The sequence below is a fragment of the Leptodactylus fuscus genome, chromosome 5 (assembly GCF_031893055.1).
Source record: "Leptodactylus fuscus isolate aLepFus1 chromosome 5, aLepFus1.hap2, whole genome shotgun sequence".
Lineage (NCBI taxonomy): Eukaryota > Metazoa > Chordata > Amphibia > Anura > Leptodactylidae > Leptodactylus > Leptodactylus fuscus.
The window spans coordinates 102,217,099-102,235,012 of NC_134269.1; the positions used below are offsets into that span (position 1 = coordinate 102,217,099).

The 17,914-nt window shown below is 44.7% G+C and overlaps 1 protein-coding gene across 1 annotated transcript in view; it reads right to left on the bottom strand.

Moving 5' to 3' along the window:
• Nucleotides 1–2,031: 2,031 nt before the first annotated feature.
• The window catches only part of LOC142204542 (uncharacterized), a 252,351-nt gene continuing 236,468 nt past the window's right edge, over nucleotides 2,032–17,914 (bottom strand). The window contains exon 101 of the mRNA XM_075275859.1: nucleotides 2,032–2,123. Coding sequence (XP_075131960.1) covers nucleotides 2,032–2,123 — 92 coding nt within the window. The remainder of the gene's footprint in view (nucleotides 2,124–17,914) is intronic.

A 17,914-nucleotide genomic window follows, 5' to 3' on the forward strand; every position in this document is an offset into this window, starting at 1 on the left:
CCACCCCCGACGACACCGTACAAAATAAAAATTACCATAACGGAGAAGAAAAACTATTTTATTAAGTTTTTCAGTGACACTTTGTGTTATTAAATAAAAAAAATAATAATAAATTGAAAACCAGACACAAAAATTAGTTGACTGAGACATACGAGAAAAATGTTACAGACCTCAAAACCGCACATACAAAATAAACCTAAAATGTGTCTGCTCCTGGACCACAAATTGGCCCGTTACTGAAGTAGTTAATCCATAACATGAAAATAAAGTTAATAATGTACTACTACATCTTGTATTTTGCATGTCTTCTATGATTTTTAATGACAACATCAAGTCTTCTAAGCAGGGAATGAACAAGCTGGTGACATATTGCAATATTTTTTTCCTTTTAAAAAAAAAAAAAAAAAAAAAGAAAAAACAACAACCTATTTTAGAGCCTGGATGCAGTATGGTGAGTGATACTCAACTCATCTGTTCAGAATTCCGCATAGGCTACTGCCATCTCCATATTTCTCTGTAGGCACCATGCATTTTCTTTGTACTCTACACCTTTGTGACGTAATACAGTTTTGAAGCCATCAGTTCCAAAAACATTTCTTTTGGTCTCATCACTCCAGAATAGAGTCCATCTTTTTCAGCATTGTTCCCGGCACATTGTAGGAAGTTTTTGTACATGAACATTAGAGGTGGCTTTGTTTTTATACAACACCTATGCATGCTATTCCTCTGCAGTATACGCTTTATGGTGTCACAGGAAACACTCACCCCAGCTTGGCTTTCTACTTTGCTAACTTACATAGCGATATTCTTCAAACCTTTTCATCAGAAGACACCTCTGTTCAGGTGTTAACGTCTGTGGGCGTCTCTGTGAGACAGTTGCAGTTCCATGTCGTTAAATTTCTGCTTCGCTTTTACTAAAGTATTCTGACTGATAAAACTTTGCTGATGTTATTGGATCCTTCGTCTTTTTTTGTGAAGAAATTATTTTTTCCTCAGGTCTTGTGACATTTCTCTTCCATATGATGCCATTGCTGACAGCATGAAATGGGAAGAAGTTTTCTCTGTTAAGTAACACCCTTTTGAGGCAAAGGCCCCACATTGCGCAAACACAGCGTTTTTTTGTTGTAGATTATTCTGTAGTTTTTTTTTTTTAGCTAAAGGCAGGACTGGGTTAATCAGAAGTTATATAAGTATAAGAAGCTTCTTAGATATTACCATTCTTTTTGTAGACATTCTTGACTTTGGCTCAGAAAAAAGCAGCAAAATCTCCAACAAAAAACTTGCATCTCTGCAATGTGGAACCTGAGCCTTATAGCCAACCATCTGTTTTATGAACAGTTAGGATGACCTGTGCTTGAATTTTTGTTAGGGCTTGTTCACATCTGCACCCCAGTCTCCGTATTGCAGGTTTCTGTTTCCTGCCCAAAACTGGACAGGAGACGGAAACCTGCAGTCATTTTTCAAACCCATTCATTTTAATGGGTTTGGAAAGTGTCCGGCCATGAGTGACGGTGAGCGTTTTTTGCTCTCCGCGATGAAACTGTTTTTTTAACCGGACATTCAGGAGAGCACAAAACGCTCACCAAAAGAAGATGGAAACCTGGAAACAGAGAACGGGCGCTGGTGTGAACCCAGCGTTAATTAGAATTATGTAATCTAAACTTTAGCTTTGCTCCTAGGGCTAGATTCACATGACTGAGTTTCACCTGGATTGTAACCTCCTTACAGGAGTTACTAATAGTTACTTGGCCATAGAAGTGCCTTACATGTTACGATTGTTAGTAGAGATGAGCGAACACTGTTCGGATCAGCCGATCCGAACAGCACGCTCCCATAGAAATGAATGGAAGCACCTGGCACGCAGACTTTGCTGGCGGCCGGCCGCTTAGACCCCCGCGTGCCGGCCGCTTCCATTCTTTTCTATGGGAGCGTGCTGTTCGGAACGGCTGTTCCGAACAGTGTTCGCTCATCTCTAATTGTTAGTATATGTTGTCATATTCATACTGTATTCAGTTGTTAAATGTTTTCAAGCTATTGTTCTTTGGTATCTGGTAACTCCTGGTGAGTTGTGGTCTCTATAAGGTTAAATTTAGCACCACATAGTATAGTGGATGGATCTGTAGCTGGAACAGGAAAAAGTCATAGCAGAGAGAGGAAATAGTATTCAGTAAGCAGCCAGGGAAGAAAAAGCAAGTAGTTGCGTGACAGTAGTCATTTTGTGTTTTAGACACTGTGTGCTGTGAGGAAGAGCTATGTTATAGCGCCCTGCACTACTATCAGTGAGAGGACAGGATTACATCAGGCTTAGCAGAACTACAAATCTGGCAGCCTGCACCTACCTCTATAAGCTAACTGAACTCCTGCAGTGAACCAGAAGCTGGACCTGCAGACATTTAAGAATCTTTGCTAATGCATGAGGAGGTTTCTGCCAGTTACGCTTTGCCACGCCTCACCACTACAGGACAAGTGAACCAGCAGATGCCTGTTTCAATAAAGCAGTGAGTAATTCAACTGATCCTGGGCTGGACATTGTATACATTACAGCTATTCTCTGGGCTCCAGCTCCTAGCTGGAGAGGAGTACTGACACCCACTCACCATCTCAGCCCAGGTACCTGCGGGTGTCTCCTTACTCATACTGGAATAAATCAAAAAACATTGGAATCATCACCAGTAAAAAAACATAATTTATTGAAGGTAATAAAAATAAAAACTTTAATAAGACAGAGTACACAGACATGAATAAACATAAAAGGGGACCAATGCTACCTGTCAAAGAACACACGTGGTAGGTAAGAATGTAGTATCAAAAAGAAATCAATAGCAATGTATGAAATCCAGTAGTAAAGGCTAGTAATGAACATAACCATTAGCAGAGATAACAACATGCATATGTGGCAGTATATAATGAAGTCATAGTGACAGCTTGTGTACAAGAGTAAATGCAAAGAGACTCTGCATCAAGATATATGTAAAAAAATGCCCCAGGATACATACTGGAATGAAGGATGAACCAAGGTATATTAAACCATGATTAAAAGTACATACTATGGGAGAACGCACCCCGACGCTTTGCCTCTATGACGAAATGCGCGTCAGGGTGCGATCTCCCGTGGTATCTACTTTTAATGAGTTTGTTGTTTTCTTATTTTTATTCCATTATCTTTCTTCTGCCCATTTTTTTAAGTCTTGGAATACTCCTTTAACAATATAATTTTCTTTACTCAGATACTCCTTTAATTCCAATAATGTGGCCTAGTAACATGAATGATGGTGATACCAGGAAACAATGCTGTCACAGTCACTAGAAGCTTTTATGATATGAATTAAGGTCCATTGAACTAACAATTACCCTTTATTGTACTTATGTTAGCTATCTTATCTTACTTTACGTGGTGTTGGTGAAGTTTTCCGGTCTGAACCTAGTGGATAGCTGCCAAAATAATTAAGTGCTCAGATTAGATGGCCAATCTGCCGAGTATACTTCTCTTCCTGACATCTGAACACACACATTTTATTTTAATGTATATCTTGTAAATTTCAAACATATTCCACATCACCTACAATTCCACATTACTTCCAGGATGGGGCTTTATCAGATTTCCCAGAATGCACAATATCAAATATAAAATATGGAAGGAGATAAAAGCCCTTTAAAAATACATTATAGGATTTTTTGTTTGAAAAATACTTACCCAGGAGTGATGCTAAACACACACTGTACTGGATATGCTGTTGAAATGCAGTGGCTATAAAAATCAGAAAGAATAATTGTGGATATGTAGATGATATTTCTTTATGCTAATCTTATATTCCATGTTGCTACAGCCAATGTTTGAGGCTGCTAGAAACATTTTACTTGCAACCTCTAAAGTTCTGTTCTCTTTAGCATTATGGAGACAGTATTATTCTTGCTGTAAAAATTACCCCTGTCAGAAAGCATAAATTGTAAATGTGAGCCATATTCTTTTTTAGAAGATAACTCATAATTGTTTATCTAAAATCTTAAAGGAACATTACAACATGTATACTTTCATGACATATCTACCACTGGAACCTCCATCTTTTAAGATTATGAAGGTTCCCTCACCATCATTTGATAACTCAAAACGAATAGTGGTGATCACCTAGAGGAGAAAACGAATTGGAGAGATGGTCATGGTTTTCTGGATTGAAGTCTTCAGTAGATATAGAAAGAGCCTAGAAAAAGTCATCCTTATACCCACCATGGACATTTGCTAATGACATGGCTAATTTTGATTGCTGAACAGTGGTTTAAGAACACCCATTGGCATATCCTACCATACTGTATCTCTCTCCATACATCCCAAAGCCTACCAGACAGATACTGTGTGAGTGTCAAGTAGCACCATTAAGACAGCACATAATATTCCTATGTCCAATCATGTGTCCACTTTTTTAAAACTTGTTTTGATAGCAATGCAAATAATGCTAATTAATAAAAAAAGCAACTAGAGTGTAAAGGAAACTGTCTGGCCAGTGTGCACTGAATTTCTCAGAGGAGTCAGTGGAGGTCTGCTGAGAACACTTTGCTCTATAAATACCATCAAATTTCTGACAGCGTCATGCTTTTCAGATTGTGTTTTAATTGCTTCTTTTCTTCATCTTCAGTAATTAATGCTTTCACAATATGTATTATTTTAACCCACACAACAATACCTTTTTTTAAGATGAGCTTGAGGTCCTGAATTTGTGGACAGTATGTAGGAAGTAATGTATCACTCAAGTGTATTAAACTTCAGTATACGCAATAAACTTACATTTAAAATCCATGGCTATTTTCAGTGAACTTCGCTGCGGAATCGCCGAAGCAAGCTTATTACTTGGCTGTAGAACTTGAGATTTTTTGCAGGTTTTGTCTACAATGCCACACTTTGATAGCTGGCCAGATTTCTTTCTTTTTTTCCTTTTATTTTTATATAATTGCATTTTTATTAACATTTTCAATTATTATTACAAATCACAAGGAGAAACAAGAAAAATAAAAATTGAGATAGCCAAGTAAGTAATCATGTTATCCAAACAGTCCAACTCTTTCATCATGTAGCTCAGTTAAGGTTAAAACTGCAGTGCTAAATGTTCACTTTTCCCTTGTACACTGTTTGCTTGGCTTTATTTCACTTTGTGCTCCTTGTATAATTGTAGTGAATCTGTGGATAAACTATATTTCCCATGATTCAACTGCCTGCTCTCATTCTCTGTGTACCCCTTCTCCACTTTCCACTGCAATGAAATCACAGGTAATAAATCACTCCCACATCCATAGTGACTTTGCAAATGAAACATCACAGCTGACTTCAATGGCCTTGACATAAATCAGATAAACAGCACAAAATATAAAAAGGATATATGATAGGATGTGTGTTTTGTATTGGTGCATCCTGTTGTTTGGCCCATACTTTGTAAAAACTGGATAACCCCTTTAAAGATAAAAACCAAGGATGTAGATAACGTCAGGGCATAAAGCTTGTTGGAAATTTTCCAAATTGTTCTTGTGAAGGTCATCGGTCCTTAAAAAGGGCCAATAGCATCCTACTATTATAAATGTGAAAGTTTGGATGTTTGTGTGTTTGTTACTCAATCATGTAAAAGCGGCCACAAATTTTAATGAAATTTGGCACATAAATAGTTTGTAACCTGGATTAACACATAGGATATTTTTTATCCCAATAAATGACATGGCTTCATGACTGTTATGAATTTATGCTCATATACTATTTTAAACGACACCATATATCATTGACACCAACAACACGCAGACGTAGTCCCGGGCAGACGCTAGTATCCAATAAATCAGACCATAAGAGAGCATTCAGATGAATTGGAGAAAGCCACCATTTTCTCAATTTCAGTCCTTGTGTAAGCCCAAAAAGAGGCCCAAAAACAAATGCCTGGAAGGTGAACCGCCAAATAATAGTGATACATGTCCGGGACCGCTCACTCGCTTACTAACTGATTTATTACATCAGCACTTCAGTGACAACACATTCCTGCACTCATCACCTCATTGTCTTTTGCACTCTTCACTTCTTTGATGTATACTGAACTCATATTCCACTTTCCGCCTGTTCTGCTTAGACACTCTTTTTAATTGCGCTCTGCTATCAATCCCATGGTACCAAAGCACAGCATCACATGGACAACCAGAGAGTGTACCATCTCTGCCTGCTGGGGAAATGGTGCATTTATCCTTGGTGCAAGTAACCTGTCTCATCATCAGAAGTAACTGAGGAGTTTTCACCTCCCGTGGAGTCACTATAAGTCATCGGACCCAACTGAGGTAAGGTAATAATGAGTGAATTATATATACTGGGGGAATAGGTATGCAATGAAAGAAAAGTCTTAGATATTTCTTTTGTACATGGTCTCATGGCTCTCCTGTACCATATATTTATTTTTATTATAGATAATGGACTGCTCACGAATCCCTTTACAGTTGTAAAAAATAGACTACAACTGTTGCTCAGCAACTATCTCTTTAAATTGTGTTTCTATATGTATGTATAGAATCTGGTCAGTTGGAGAGTGCCATGACCTTCTACAGTGAGGGACCGAAAGCAGCTGGAGGGTGGTGGTGACCTGAGGTCAGGAGATGTGACAGAGACCTTTGTGAAACTGAGGAAAAATGTCACATGTGAAGTGGGTGCAAGGCTCAGAGAGGAAAGCAGTACAGTTGCAAGATGTGTAAGGCAGTTCACGAAGCAGATGGTGAGCTAGAATGTGACCATTAGTGGACTTATTTATTGTCTAAACACTTTAGACATTTTTTTTTTGTCTCATTAAATGGGCAATACTGTAACATAAAATTACCCCCTAACCAAATATTTTGTACCGTAGTTTGAATGGAACTGAACTAATAACAACATGTACACTTAGGCCTGGTTCACATCTGCGTTCGGTAACCGATCGGGGAGTTCGCTTGAGGACCCCTGAATGGAATACCGAACGCATTGACAAGCGGTAAGCTTATGAAAGCACACGGACCCCACAGACTATAATGGAGTCTGTGTGTTTTCTGTGCAGTTTCCACACGGAACATGCGGAGAGAAAAGTACTTTATGAACTACTTTCCTCTCTGCTCTCCGCATAACTCATGCGGACACTGTAAACACATGGACCCCATTATAGTCTATGCGGTCCGTGTGCTTTCATTGCTCACCGCTTGTCAATGCGTTCGGTATTCCATTCACGGGGTCCCCAAGTGGATTCCCTGAATGGAATACCGAACGCAGTTGTGAACCAGGCCTCAAGCATAATATTTAATATCACACATTACGGACGGGGGAGAAACTATGAGGGAACATAGTGCTACCAATTCTAGCTTTGATTTAATAAGTTATATAGTTTATTCAGCTTGCACATCTGATGAGCTTGTCAGAACACATTCAGCAGAAATGTGTATTTTGTCATGGTGTTGTATGTAATCCTACCTCTGAGTAGCTGGGCATGACTGTGGCTTGAGAGGGAAGGTGGATACTTACCCATCCCTGGCCAGAGTGTTAATCACTCCATGTGTTACTCTCTGCTAGGCTGCCGCCATTATATCTTATTGGGGGCAGTGATATGCTGCGACCAATGCAGAAGAGCAATGTTAAAATGAAAAACTTTCATCAAAAACAGCAGTAGACAGACAGATCCTGTTGTGATATGCCCATCTATGTTATGGGAAGATTCCTGGCCCACTTATGTGTCTGTACTGAATGAGTCATATACTTACTGGTGGACTAATATTCGTCCAATGGATGCTAGTATTATTAGGGAGGCCCCCAATAACTATCTAAGTATTCAAATCACACTTATTTGTTTTTAGTGTGGCCTAGCATTTCTGGCTAATTGTAGACATACGATATTAAGAATTATGTTTTATTGTACACATTGTTATTAGTTGAGTTCTAAGTAATACTGCACAAGCAAAATCAATTTCAAAATTTTTTTTTGTTGATTTCACCTAGTTTAAATGAAGTAGCAGGACACAAGTGGACATTGCTGCTATTTCTATTTCAAAGAGAACTGCAGGAGATAGGCAAGTGCTATACTATGGCTGTCTCAGGTGGTTCCCATTCATATTAATGAAAAGGGGACACCCATTTCCAACTTGCTTTTTCTACCCTAGTTCTTATGATTAGTGGAGATTAGAGATGAGCGAACACTAAAATGTTCGAGGTTCGAAATTCGAATCGAACAGCCGCTCACTGTTCGTGTGTTCGAACGGGTTTCGAACCCCATTATAGTCTATGGGGAACATATACTCGTTAAGGGGGAAACCCAAATCCGTGTCTGGAGGGTCACCAAGTCCACTATGACACCCCAGGAAATGATGCCAACACCTCTGGAATGACACTGGGACAGCAGGGGAAGCATGTCTGGGGGCATCTAACACACCAAAGACCCTCTATTACCCCAACATCACAGCCTAACAACTACACACTTTACACACTCAATACCACCTCTCTGACAGTAGGAAAACACCTTGAAACATGTGTATTTGGCACTTGCAGTGAGGAGAGCTTGTCACCAGCAGTGAATTTGGCCCTTGTAGTAAGTTGAGGTTGGCACCAACATTTGTTTTGAAAATCAGGGTGGATTGAGCCTCTAACCAGCAGAGTTTGGGCAAATTCATGGTGGAGGGAGCCTCTAAAAACCCCAGTTTGGACCAATTCATGGTGGAGGGAGCCTCTAAAAACCCCAGTTTGGACCAATTCATGGTGGAGGGAGCCTCTAAACAGCCCAGTTTGGGCAAATTCATGGTGGAGGGAGCCTCTAACCAGCCCAGTTTGGGCAAATTCATGGTGGAGGGAGCCTCTAAAAACCCCAGTTTGGACCAATTCATGGTGGAGGGAGCCTCTAAAAAACCCAGTTTGGACCAATTCATGGTGGAGGGAGCCTCTAAAAAACCCAGTTTGGACCAATTCATGGTGGAGGGAGCCTCTAAAAACCCCAGTTTGGACCAATTCATGGTGGAGGGAGCCTCTAAAAACCCCAGTTTGGACCAATTCATGGTGGAGGGAGCCTCTAAAAACCCCAGTTTGGACCAATTCATGCTGGAGGGAGCCTCTAAACAGCCCAGTTTGGGCAAATTCATGGTGGAGGGAGCCTCTAAAACCCCCAGTTTGGACCAATTCATGGTGGAGGGAGCCTCTAAAAACCCCAATTTGGACCAATTCATGGTGGAGGGAGCCTCTAAACAGCCCAGTTTGGGCAAATTCATGGTGGAGGGAGCCTCTAAAAACCCCAGTTTGGACCAATTCATGGTGGAGGGAGCCTCTAAAAACCCCAGTTTGGACCAATTCATGGTGGAGGGAGCCTCTAAAAAACCCAGTTTGGACCAATTCATGGTGGAGGGAGCCTCTAAACAGCCCAGTTTGGGCAAATTCATGGTGGAGGGAGCCTCTAAAAACCCCAGTTTGGACCAATTCATGGTGGAGGGAGCCTCTAAAAACCCCAGTTTGGACCAATTCATGGTGGAGGGAGCCTCTAAAAAACCCAGTTTGGACCAATTCATGGTGGAGGGAGCCTCTAAAAAACCCAGTTTGGACCAATTCATGGTGGAGGGAGCCTCTAACCAGCCCAGTTTGGACCAATTCATGGTGGAGGGAGCCTCTAAAAACCCCAGTTTGGACCAATTCATGGTGGAGGGAGCCTCTAAACAGCCCAGTTTGGACCAATTCATGGTGGAGGGAGCCTCTAAAAACCCCAATTTGGACCAATTCATGGTGGAGGGAGCCTCTAACCAGCCCAGTTTGGACCAATTCATGGTGGAGGGTGCCTCTAACCAGCCCAGTTTGGGCAAATTCATGGTGGAGGGAGCCTCTAAAAACCCCAATTTGGACCAATTCATGGTGGAGGGAGCCTCTAAACAGCCCAGTTTGGGCAAATTCATGGTGGAGGGAGCCTCTAAAAACCCCAGTTTGGACCAATTCATAGTGGAGGGAGCCTCTAAAAAACCCAGTTTGGACCAATTCATGGTGGAGGGAGCCTCTAACCAGCCCAGTTTGGACCAATTCATGGTGGAGGGAGCCTCTAAAAACCCCAGTTTGGACCAATTCATGGTGGAGGGAGCCTCTAAACAGCCCAGTTTGGACCAATTCATGGTGGAGGGAGCCTCTAAAAACCCCAGTTTGGACCAATTCATGGTGGAGGGAGCCTCTAAAACCCCCAGTTTGGACCAATTCATGGTGGAGGGAGCCTCTAAAAACCCCAGTTTGGACCAATTCATGCTGGAGGGAGCCTCTAAACAGCCCAGTTTGGGCAAATTCATGGTGGAGGGAGCCTCTAAACAGCCCAGTTTGGACCAATTCATGGTGGAGGGAGCCTCTAAAAAACCCAGTTTGGACCAATTCATGGTGGAGGGAGCCTCTAAACAGCCCAGTTTGGGCAAATTCATGGTGGAGGGAGCCTCTAAAAACCCCAGTTTGGACCAATTCATGGTGGAGGGAGCCTCTAAAAACCCCAGTTTGGACCAATTCATAGTGGAGGGAGCCTCTAAAAAACCCAGTTTGGACCAATTCATGGTGGAGGGAGCCTCTAACCAGCCCAGTTTGGACCAATTCATGGTGGAGGGAGCCTCTAAAAACCCCAGTTTGGACCAATTCATGGTGGAGGGAGCCTCTAAACAGCCCAGTTTGGACCAATTCATGGTGGAGGGAGCCTCTAAAAACCCCAGTTTGGACCAATTCATGGTGGAGGGAGCCTCTAAAAACCCCAGTTTGGACCAATTCATGCTGGAGGGAGCCTCTAAACAGCCCAGTTTGGGCAAATTCATGGTGGAGGGAGCCTCTAAACAGCCCAGTTTGGACCAATTCATGGTGGAGGGAGCCTCTAAAAAACCCAGTTTGGGCAAATTCATGGTGGAGGGAGCCTCTAAAAACCCCAGTTTGGACCAATTCATGGTGGAGGGAGCCTCTAAAAACCCCAGTTTGGACCAATTCATGGTGGAGGGAGCCTCTAAAAAACCCAGTTTGGACCAATTCATGGTGGAGGGAGCCTCTAACCAGCCCAGTTTGGACCAATTCATGGTGGAGGGAGCCTCTAAACAGCCCAGTTTGGGCAAATTCATGGTGGAGGGAGCCTCTAACCAGCCCAGTTTGGACCAATTCATGGTGGAGGGAGCCTCTAAAAACCCCAGTTTGGACCAATTCATGGTGGAGGGAGCCTCTAAAAACCCCAGTTTGGACCAATTCATGGTGGAGGGAGCCTCTAAAAACCCCAGTTTGGACCAATTCATGGTGGAGGGAGCCTCTAAAAAACCCAGTTTGGACCAATTCATGCTGGAGGGAACCTCTAAACAGCCCAGTTTGGGCAAATTCATGGTGGAGGGAGCCTCTAAAAACCCCAGTTTGGACCAATTCATGCTGGAGGGAGCCTCTAAACAGCCCAGTTTGGGCAAATTCATGGTGGAGGGAGCCTCTAAAAACCCCAGTTTGGACCAATTCATGGTGGAGGGAGCCTCTAAAAACCCCAATTTGGACCAATTCATGGTGGAGGGAGCCTCTAAACAGCCCAGTTTGGGCAAATTCATGGTGGAGGGAGCCTCTAAAAACCCCAGTTTGGACCAATTCATGGTGGAGGGAGCCTCTAAAAACCCCAGTTTGGACCAATTCATGGTGGAGGGAGCCTCTAAAAAACCCAGTTTGGACCAATTCATGGTGGAGGGAGCCTCTAAACAGCCCAGTTTGGGCAAATTCATGGTGGAGGGAGCCTCTAAAAACCCCAGTTTGGACCAATTCATGGTGGAGGGAGCCTCTAAAAACCCCAGTTTGGACCAATTCATGGTGGAGGGAGCCTCTAAAAACCCCAGTTTGGACCAATTCATGGTGGAGGGAGCCTCTAAAAAACCCAGTTTGGACCGATTCATGGTGGAGGGAGCCTCTAACCAGCCCAGTTTGGACCAATTCATGGTGGAGGGAGCCTCTAAAAACCCCAGTTTGGACCAATTCATGGTGGAGGGAGCCTCTAAACAGCCCAGTTTGGACCAATTCATGGTGGAGGGAGCCTCTAAAAACCCCAATTTGGACCAATTCATGGTGGAGGGAGCCTCTAACCAGCCCAGTTTGGACCAATTCATGGTGGAGGGAGCCTCTAACCAGCCCAGTTTGGGCAAATTCATGGTGGAGGGAGCCTCTAAAAACCCCAATTTGGACCAATTCATGGTGGAGGGAGCCTCTAAACAGCCCAGTTTTGGCAAATTCATGGTGGAGGGAGCCTCTAAAAACCCCAGTTTGGACCAATTCATGGTGGAGGGAGCCTCTAACCAGCCCAGTTTGGGCAAATTCATGGTGGAGGGAGCCTCTAACCAGCAGAGTTGTGGGAAAGCAGGGTGGAGGGAGCCTCTAACCAGCAGAGTTGGTGGAAATCAGGGTGGAGGGAGCCTCTAACCAGCAGAGTTGGGGGAAATCATGTTGGAGGGAGCCTAGTATTAGCAGAATTGTGCAACGCTTATGGTGGATGAGTATGAGGATGCGGAGGAATTGGAGAGGTTGAGTACAGACATGGAGTTTCATGTTGGGGTGCTTTACACAGGTGGGCACAAAAATGAAGGCTCTATCCAGTGGTGGTTCATTTTTATCAAAGTGAGCCGGTCGGCACTCTCAGCTGACAGACGGGTGCGCTTGTCAGTGATGATGCCACCGGCTGCACTGAACACCCTCTCAGATAGGACGCTGGCGGCAGGACAGGACAGCACCTCCAAGGCATATAGGGCAAGTTCAAGCCACAGGTCCAACTTCGACACCCAATACGTGTAGGGCGCAGAGGGGTCGGAGAGGACAGGGCTGTGGTCGGAAAGGTATTCCCGCAACATGCGCCTATACTTCTCACGCCTGGTGACACTAGGACCCTCTGTGGCGGCACTTTGGCGAGGGGGTGCCATCAAGGTGTCCCAGACCTTAGACAGTGTGCCCCTCGTTTGTGTGGACCGGTGAGAACTTGGTCGCCTACTGGAGGAACTGTCCTCCCTGCCGCCAACGTCACATGCTGGAAACATCTCCATCATATTCTGCACCAATTGCCTGTGGCAAGCATTGATGCGATTGGCCCTCCCCTCTACCGGAATAAAAGACGAGATGTTGTTTTTATACCGGGGGTCAAGGATAGCAAAGATCCAGTACTGGTTGTCCTCCATGATTTTGACAATACGCTTGTCGGTTGTAAAGCACCCCAACATGAACTCAGCCATGTCTGCCACAGTGTTAGTTGGCATGACTCCTCTGGCCCCACCGGAAAGTTCAATCTCCATTTCCTCCTCATCCTCCATGTCTACCCATCCGCGTTGCAACAATGGGACGATTCGAAGTTGCCCGGAAGCCTCCTGTATCACCATCACATCATCGGACAACTCTTCTTCTTCCTCCTCCTCCTCCTCCTCCTCCTCCTCCTCCATTAAACGCGATGAAGCGGACAGATGTGTGGACCTACTCTCCAGCTGTGACGGATCGGATGCTATCCCTGACTCCTCTGTGTGATCTGAGTTATCCCTGATGTCAATCAGGGATTCTCTCAGAACACACAAGAGCGGGACTGTAAGGCTCACCATCGCATCCTCAGAGCTCACCCTCCTTGTGGACTCCTCAAACACCCGTAGGATGTCACAAAGGTCTCTCATCCATGGCCACTCATGGATGAGAAACTGAGGCAGCTGACTTTGTGGCACCCTAGGGTTTTGTAGCTGGTATTCCATCAAAGGTCTCTGCTGCTCAACCACTCTATTCAACATCTGAAACGTTGAGTTCCAGCGTGTGGGGACATCGCACAAAAGCCGGTGTTGTGGCACATGCAGGCGTTGCTGGAGAGATTTTAAGCTAGCAGCGGCTACTGTCGACTTGCGAAAGTGGGCGCACATGCGCCGCACTTTCACCAGTAGCTCTGGAACATTGGGGTAGCTCTTTAGGAAACGTTGCACCACTAGGTTGAAGACGTGGGCCAGGCATGGAACATGTTGGAGTCCGGCAAGCTCCAGAGCTGCTACCAGGTTCCGGCCGTTATCACAAACGACCATGCCTGGGCCCAGGTGCAGCGGCTCAAACCATATTGCCGTCTCATCGAGGAGGGCATCCCTCACCTCGGAGGCAGTGTGCTGTCTGTCCCCCAAGCTGATCAGCTTCAGCACAGCCTGCTGACGTCTACCAACGCCAGTGCTGCAACGTTTCCAACTCGTAGCTGGGGTCAATCTAACAGCGGAGGAGGAGGCGGTGGCGGAGGAGGAGGCGGTGGCGGAGGAGGAGGCGGTAGAGGAGGAGGAGGAGGGGGGTGTTCTTCTCGTGTCCCTGCCAGGAATGTTAGGGGGGAGACGAGGTACACCGGGCCAGTTTGGGAAGCAGTCCCAGCCTCAACTACATTCACCCAGTGTGCCGTCAGTGAAATGTAGCGTCCCTGTCCGCATGCACTTGTCCACGCGTCGGTGGTCAAGTGGACCTTTGTGCAAAGCGCGGAACTAAGGGCCCGCCTGATGTTGAGTGACACGTGCTGGTGCAAGGCGGGGACGGCACACCGGGAGAAGTAGTGACGGCTAGGGACGGCATAGCGAGGTGCCGCAGTTGCCATCAGGTCCAGGAAGGCGGGAGTTTCAACAAGCCGGAACGCCAACATCTCCTGGGCCAGCAGTTTAGCGATGTTGGCGTTCAAGGCTTGCGCGTGTGGGTGGTTAGCAGTGTATTTCTGCCGCCGCTCCAATGTCTGAGAGATGGTGGGTTGTTGTAAAGAAGCGCCTGATGGTGCCTTTGATGGTGCAGGAGAAGGAGATAAGACAGGAACAGGGGAGGATGAGGGAGAAGTCAACAAAGTGGCGGAGGCAGATAAAGTGGTGTCCTGGCTCGTCCTCTGGAGTGCATCGCCAGCACAGTCAGCAGTGGCAGTGGCAGAGGCAGAGGCAGTGGCAGAGGCAGTGGCAGTGGCGTGAACGGCAGGCGGCCTTTGTCCTGCCGTTGCTGCCTGCCACTGATTCCAGTGCTTGGATTCCAAATGACGGCGCATTGAAGTGGTGGACAGGTTGCTCTTCTCAGAGCCCCTAATCAATTTCGAGAGGCAAATTGTGCAGACAACACTATATCTGTCCTCGGCGCATTCCTTGAAAAAACTCCACACCTTCGAGAAACGTGCCCTCGAGGTGGGAGTTTTTCGGGGCTGGGTACGAACTGGAACATCTTGGGAGATTCCGGGTGTGGCCTGGCTTCGCCTAAGCTGCTGACCTCTGCCTCTGCCTCTAGCTACCCTTTTTGGTGCTGCACTTGCCTCAACATCCACACTACTTTCCCCGCTTGACATCCCCCCTGTCCAGGTCGGGTCAGTGTCCTCATCATCCACCACTTCCTCTTCCAACTCCTGTCTCATCTCCTCCTCCCGCACAATGCGCCGGTCAACTGGATGCCCTGACGGCAACTGCGTCACATCATCGTCGATGAGGGTGGGTTGCTGGTCATCCACCACCAAATCGAACGGAGATGGAGGAGACTCTAGTGTTTGAGCATCTGGACACAGATGCTCCTCTGTTAGGTTCGTGGAATCGTGACGTGGAGAGGCAGGTTGAGGGACAATGAAAGGAGCGGAGAACAGCTCTGGGGAGCAGGGACAGTTGGGGTTATTGTTCTGTGAAGCTTGGGAATTTTGGGAGGAAGGAGGACAAGACTGTTGGGTAATAGGAGGAGAGGAGGCAGAGTCTGACTGGCTGCTGGACAATGTGCTGTAAGCGTTCTCTGACAGCCATTGCAAGACCTGTTCCTGGTTCTCGGGCCTACTAAGGTTTGTACCCTGCAGTTTAGTTAATGTGGCAAGCAACCCTGGCACTGTGGAGTGGCGCAATGCTTGCTGCTCCACAGGAGTAGGCACGGGACGCCCTGTGGCTTCACTGCTACCTTGCTCCCCAGAACCATTCCCCCGACCTCGCCCACGGCCTCGTCCACGTCCCTTTCCGGGAGCCTTGCGCATTTTGAATTCCCAGTTAGAAATTGGCACTATATACCAGTAGCAAAAATTGTGGGTGCACGTAACCCCAATATATTCTTTGAATTCCCAGTCAGACAATGGCACTGTATACCAGTAGTAAAAATTGTGGGTGCACGTAACCCCAATATATTCTTTGAATTACCAGTCAGAAACTGGCACTATATGGCAGTAGCAAGAAATGAGGGTATTTGTAACCCCAATATATTCTTTGAATTCCCAGTCAGAAACTGGCACTGTATACCAGTAGTAAAAATTGTGGGTGCACGTAACCCCAATATATTCTTTGAATTACCAGTCAGAAACTGGCACTATATGGCAGTAGCAAGAAATGAGGGTATTTGTAACCCCAATATATTCTTTGAACTCCCAGTCAGAAACTGGCACTGTATACCAGTAGTAAAAATTGTGGGTGCACGTAACCCCAATATATTCTTTGAATTCCCAGTCAGACAATGGCACTATATACCAGTAGCAAGAAATGAGGGTATTTATAACCCCAATATATTCTTTGAATTCCCAGTCAGACAATGGCACTGTATACCAGTAGTAAAAATTGTGGGTGCACGTAACCCCAATATATTCTTTGAATTCCCAGTCAGAAACTGGCACTATATGGCAGTAGCAAGAAATGAGGGTATTTATAACCCCAATATATTCTTTGAATTCCCAGTCAGACAATGGCACTGTATACCAGTAGTAAAAATTGTGGGTGCACGTAACCCCAATATATTCTTTGAATTACCAGTCAGAAACTGGCACTATATGGCAGTAGCAAGAAATGAGGGTATTTGTAACCCCAATATATTCTTTGAATTCCCAGTCAGAAACTGGCACTGTATACCAGTAGTAAAAATTGTGGGTGCACGTAACCCCAATATATTCTTTGAATTCCCAGTCAGACAATGGCACTATATACCAGTAGCAAGAAATGAGGGTATTTATAACCCCAATATATTCTTTGAATTCCCAGTCAGAAACTGGCACTATATGGCAGTAGCAAGAAATGAGGGTATTTATAACCCCAATATATTCTTTGAATTCCCAGTCAGACAATGGCACTGTATACCAGTAGTAAAAATTGTGGGTGCACGTAACCCCAATATATTCTTTGAATTACCAGTCAGAAACTGGCACTATATGGCAGTAGCAAGAAATGAGGGTATTTGTAACCCCAATATATTCTTTGAATTCCCAGTCAGAAACTGGCACTGTATACCAGTAGTAAAAATTGTGGGTGCACGTAACCCCAATATATTCTTTGAATTCCCAGTCAGACAATGGCACTATATACCAGTAGCAAGAAATGAGGGTATTTATAACCCCAATATATTCTTTGAATTACCAGTCAGAAACTGGCACTATATGGCAGTAGCAAGAAATGAGGGTATTTGTAACCCCAATATATTCTTTGAATTCCCAGTCAGAAACTGGCACTGTATACCAGTAGTAAAAATTGTGGGTGCATGTAACCCCAATATATTCTTTGAATTACCAGTCAGAAACTGGCACTATATGGCAGTAGCAAGAAATGAGGGTATTTGTAACCCCAATATATTCTTTGAATTCCCAGTCAGAAACTGGCACTGTATACCAGTAGTAAAAATTGTGGGTGCACGTAACCCCAATATATTCTTTGAATTCCCAGTCAGACAATGGCACTATATACCAGTAGCAAGAAATGAGGGTATTTATAACCCCAATATATTCTTTGAATTCCCAGTCAGACAATGGCACTGTATACCGGTAGTAAAAATTGTGGGTGCACGTAACCCCAATATATTCTTTGAATTCCCAGTCAGAAACTGGCACTATATGGCAGTAGCAAGAAATGAGGGTATTTATAACCCCAATATATTCTTTGAATTCCCAGTCAGACAATGGCACTGTATACCAGTAGTAAAAATTGTGGGTGCACGTAACCCCAATATATTCTTTGAATTACCAGTCAGAAACTGGCA